Source organism: Zingiber officinale, chromosome 2B, assembly GCF_018446385.1.
Source record: "Zingiber officinale cultivar Zhangliang chromosome 2B, Zo_v1.1, whole genome shotgun sequence".
NCBI classification, from domain to species: Eukaryota; Viridiplantae; Streptophyta; class Magnoliopsida; order Zingiberales; family Zingiberaceae; genus Zingiber; species Zingiber officinale.
Genome location: NC_055989.1, coordinates 10,391,698 through 10,396,895, shown reverse-complemented (window position 1 = coordinate 10,396,895; position 5,198 = coordinate 10,391,698). Strand labels below are relative to the sequence as shown.

General features: G+C 40.4%; 1 protein-coding gene across 1 annotated transcript; it reads right to left on the bottom strand.

Annotated features, from left to right (window-relative positions):
• Positions 1–509: 509 nt before the first annotated feature.
• Positions 510–4,954, bottom strand: LOC122045264 (tubby-like F-box protein 1). Its single transcript, XM_042605404.1, has 4 exons — positions 4,570–4,954; positions 4,248–4,335; positions 2,138–2,267; positions 510–1,229 (listed from the first exon to the last, which is right to left on the bottom strand). Exons 1-4 carry the CDS (start codon positions 4,855–4,857, stop codon positions 671–673), a joined length of 1,065 nt encoding a protein of 354 aa, XP_042461338.1. The 5' UTR covers positions 4,858–4,954; the 3' UTR covers positions 510–670.
• Between the last annotated feature and the right edge of the window lie 244 nt (positions 4,955–5,198).

The window sequence follows — 5,198 nt, the reverse complement described above, 5'->3', positions numbered from 1 at the left end:
AGGGATGCAAACTTTCTCTCCTTCTTCTCCAAGCTAAGATCCGGCCACCAAATAAGACTCCAAGAGCATGAAGAGGTTCGGCCACAAAGATGGAGAGAAGAGAAAAGGAAGAGGCCGACCACACCAAGGAAGAAAATAGGGAGAAAAATAATAGAGATTGTACCCCCAAAGGCACCCAAAACCCCCTCTTTTATAATCCTTTAACCTTGACAAATAAAAAAAATTTAATAAAAACTTCCTTAACTCTATTGCCATTGAAAAGTAGCGACGGTAAATAGCACTTGGCGTGAACGGTATCAGTGTTTTTACATCAGCATTGCTTATACTTGCAGGATCTGTATGGTCAACTTAGAGAGAAAGAGGATAGATGTTATAACATGCCAGGACAAATTTATGTGATGATCATAACTGATCACAATCCAAACTTGTTCATAGTCGCCTTCAATGTTTTTCTTCTAGAGTGCATTTGGTGTCTGATGGCATATTTGCCACGGAAGTAAACATCCAAGAGAAAAGAAAGATACTTGCACCCATCGAAGATCATTCATTGTTTACACCATGAGCAATAATACACTCCGAAAAAAAACCAAAAGATCTATCCGTCCCATGATAGAACTACATACAATGGCAAATCCTTTGTCTCTGCCTCGATGAAAACCTAAGATTAGCCTTATTCGCAAGCAAATTTTGTTCCGAAGCTAGTAAGACAGATAGCGAAGGCTTGGAAGGCTGACAGTGGCTGACGGAAATCCATGGTGAAGGTATCATCCCCTACCTTCCCAAATTGTAGCAGCACGGTCTCTTGATCTCCGATCCCAGAAGGCTGGCTAGCATCTTCGGTTGCTGCCAGCTGAAAGTTCTTCACGGAGGCAACTGTGACGCGGCCGTGGAAATTCAAGCACCAGCATTGCAGGTGCTCGTGCCACCGAGGAGCTTTGTTCTTGAGAATGGTTGTCCCTGGGTTGTGTGCCTTGGACTTTGGAGAATCTCCCTCCCCTGTTGTGTCCTTTGCCGAAGGACATTGCAAAGTGCAGTGCATCCTCCTAGGCCCTCTTTTCAGAAGGTTAAACTTGTAAGAGACCCGCCCAATAACAAAGTTGCCGGCAGGGACCTGTGGACTGATTTGCTTGCTGGTAAACCGTCTACTTGTTCGGCTACTTGACACCTTTGCACCATTGTAAGGAGGCTGGCTGTCATAGATTTTAAACTTTGTACCCAAAATATTAGACCTGCAAGGAAAATTTGTGTTTGCAGCAAATATTTATCATGTGTGGTCTGCCAGCACATAACTGAGATGGTGAACATGAAACATGTATAATTTCTTCGATCGGCCAATATGACCACAGAATATGCAAGGAATACTGGCAATGAGCTAATGTAATACTTCAAGGATCTCCAGATTGTGATCATTTCGCTGCCAAGATGGATGAGCTAATTAATGTATCCTCGCTCCTCACCCAGCACCAAAGAAGCTGGATTCTTCCTGTCCTACCTAAAGTTATTTCTTACTCCAGTCCCAACCTCACAGTCGTAAAACCCACGTATTACTCACTGATCTTAATTTACTTCACAAATATTTTCACATTCGTGCCTAAGGCCCCAAGCTTCCTCTTGCTAACACACAAGCTACATGAACTAGAAATCTCTGTTATTACCTGTCCTCGATCAAAAGTGGAGAGAATAACCTAGCCCAATCAATAAGAACATAATGGATACCAAAAAAGCACAAGGACAAACCTAGTTATAACCTTGTAGTAACCAAGTAATTATCCTTCTACAAATCTTTCCCTTTTTAATTGGCTGCATTTTATTAACAACAACTGGAATATGTATATTATGTTAGCCCTAACCATATTGCCCCTTGTACTATAACACCTTATCGTGAATATACAACTCAGAACATTATATATTGGCAGTGTGCTCTAGAGGCGAGACAACTATCTATACTTGTATATAAGAATGAATCATCTTTACCAATGCCAACATTCCTAATCAATAAGATTCTTTTGAATTAAAGTAATACAATCATAAGCAGCCCTGAGTGTAGGCAAAATTGAAAGAAGAAAGGGAACCATTTTAGAAAATGAACTTGCTTTTTGACTATGTAAAGAGACTTTAAAGAATAAAGGAAACAAACCTCAATTTTCCCATGTATGCATTACTTCCTTGAGACAAATCATCAGCATCGAGAGAGATAATATACTCTGTGTGAGCCCCATGCTTAAATTGTCGTGCCGCCAAAAGGAACTTTCCCTTATCTGTAAAAGCTGTAATTTGACATAAATGTTAGTGTATCTTGGAGTAGAGTACTTAACATTTAGTAAATAGGAAATATTCTTCCCCTCACTCATCAAAGCATAATGCAGAAAATTATTATAAAGTTGACATAGTGAATCAATCCTTCTACTAGAAAATCATTCGAGACATGTAGAGAGATAACATCACTAGAAGGCTCCAGCACACGGCACAACTCCCTCTATTGCTTAACCCTATAGTTGTGTAAAATAGTGGACCCAACAACGCAAAACTAGATAATGTTCTTTTAGTTTTTTTATTAAAAAAAATAAAAGAGTGAACTAGAAATTAGGGGTAGGTATTAGCTTCTCCTTGGGTCTGCCAGTGGCTTGAGTTGTTCCGATAATCACGAAATGGGATGGTTTGGTCAAATCATATCTTGGGAGGGTTGTTTCAAAGGATGTAGCTCCCTTAGCACAAACATAATTCTCCCACATGATATTTGATGGTGGTCAAGTTTGAGCAATCCCTTTGCCTAGGAACACTTGCTGCACTGGCATTAGTCATTCAAGATTGAAATCTGGTGACGACTCCCGTGGCGAGAAATCTATCCAATGGGGCATAGTCATTCAAAGTTGATTGCATGCACATCAAATCTATTATGGCAAAAGGTAATAACCCTCACCCAGGAGCCCTTACAGGACGGTCCCATGTGATCTAGAAGGGAGATAAATCACAGGACAGTGGCCCTTTACATGGGGTCAGGTGACCCACGATACATTTCACACATGCTGGGAATCGACCTCACGACCTATTGCAGTAACACCACATGCAAGTACCAACTGTGCCATCCTATGACCTATTGCTCATTAAATCTAGATGATTGAAATAGTTGTCTAATCCTATTCGAGACCTCAATCATGTAACAGTTTATGTGTTGATGTGACGACACTGACACATCCATCCTCATTTATAGCATCCATTCACATTAATCCTTTATCTCATCTCATATGTGATTGTGTGACCCATGGTTGTTCTTCCTCCGAGATATATATGAACAGTTTGGGAGAGCTCAGATAAGTTATTGCTACTCCACTTACATTGACTTCAATTTGGTTTGCCTTCTTGAGTTACTGAGGCATTAGTGCATGGCTTCTTCGAAACCATATTGGGTGCACTATTTCCCTGTTATAGTTTCAGACTCAAGCATTGTTTTTAAACTTGAATACATATTCAGAGACCCACTAATCCTCAATCTCTCAATAAATGAAAAATTACTTATAAATGCTATTGATGATGTGACAACTAAATGTACAGCCACATTATTCAAATGCGATGCAAATCATTTCACCTTTTATAAATGTCTCGTACACTAATTACCAAGTATGTGCTTTTGCTACCTCCAGAAACTGGCCAAGATCAAAGATAAACCTACATCTCTGCCCATTATTACTAATCAGGTACCTAATACCTTAGGTAAACACTTACTTTTACAAATCAGTAAGCCTCCAACCAATCCTAAATCTATGTACTTAACAAGGTAACTAGAGTGCTAGCAATTATCAGAACAACCAGACTTTAGTCCAACCCCACAGGAAGTTAATAGAAAGTTGCAAAGCCTTTGATTCTCAGCCTTTTTGTTTAAATTAAAAAACATTTTTAAGTTCTTAGTCCTACATCCAACACAAGAATGTATTCATGTCCATCATCAAGTCACATCCAATTACAGAATATAGAAAACTGAAATGACTTTTTTTTTTCATGCTGCGCTATGTTAAGTATCAACTACTGAAATTATGTGAAAAGGCCCACCAAATGCATTCAAAGTTTGACCTTGACATCTAAAAGAATGCCATCCAGAAGGAGCATAAAACAAAATGACAAAGAGGTAGTTAAAAAGCAGAACTATGCAAATGGATCGAACTAGAAGCTCTACCATTATGTCAATTTTCCCAAAGTGATATAATCTAGAGAAGGAAAAGCTTGATAAGTTTACGGAAACGTCAGCTTACATTCTGTAAGGCCGAGATAGAGACAGTATGTGGAGTTGCTCTTGTTCCTTCTGATCAAGCATTGTACTGGAGAGTCCCTCGGTCCAGGCTAGATTGCACCGCAAATAGATAACGAAACATGGTTCAGATTGCAGATCAATACACAAAGAAAACGAATATATATAAGATTGTTTCGAAGTAATTAGAACAAAAATAAAATAAAATCACGAATGAAAAACACCAAATTTCATGAAAACCAGCCCCGTCTCAAATTCCTAAAAGGAACAAAAGAGGAGCGGGCAAAGGAAACTGGAGGAAAGTCATAGAAGAAAACGAAAGGCACCTCTTTGAGCGAAGATGGGAAGGTGATGTCGCCGTTCTCACGCAGCTGACGAACGATACCCCGCGCCGTGTCTCTCCACCTACGACAGACGCCGGCGTAGGCTACGATGTCCTTCCTCTGCGGCCACTGCTCCCCGCCGGCGTCCACCCGCCTCACGATCTCTCCCAGAAGCTCCGGCAGCATCCTTCCCCATCTCCCCTCCTCCTCCTCCGCCTGCCGTTTTCCTCCGCTCTCCTCTCTCTCTACCTCCTCCGGCGACTCAGATCGAGCCGCGGGCCACCGAACCATCTCCCTCTCTCTCTCTCCTTCTCTCCCTCTCGAATTGGACGAAGAGGAGACTAAATTAACAGTCGATGCTCGCCATTGATGCGAAGCTCTGGATTGAAGAGCTGGCAACCTCGATAAATAGAAAATTATTTTATTTTTATTTTATTTTATTAGAAACGTTTTCCTTCGGTTCTTCTCTAGAGCCAGCTCAACAACAAAAAAATCCCTCTTTTTCTTGGAATTACAAATAATATAAAAATAACAGGGGAAAAATACTAGCAGCTTTCGTTTGCGTCTACTTTTTAAAAATATCAAATGACAAGTACATTTTTGTTACTTTTACCGGCGCAACAATATTCACT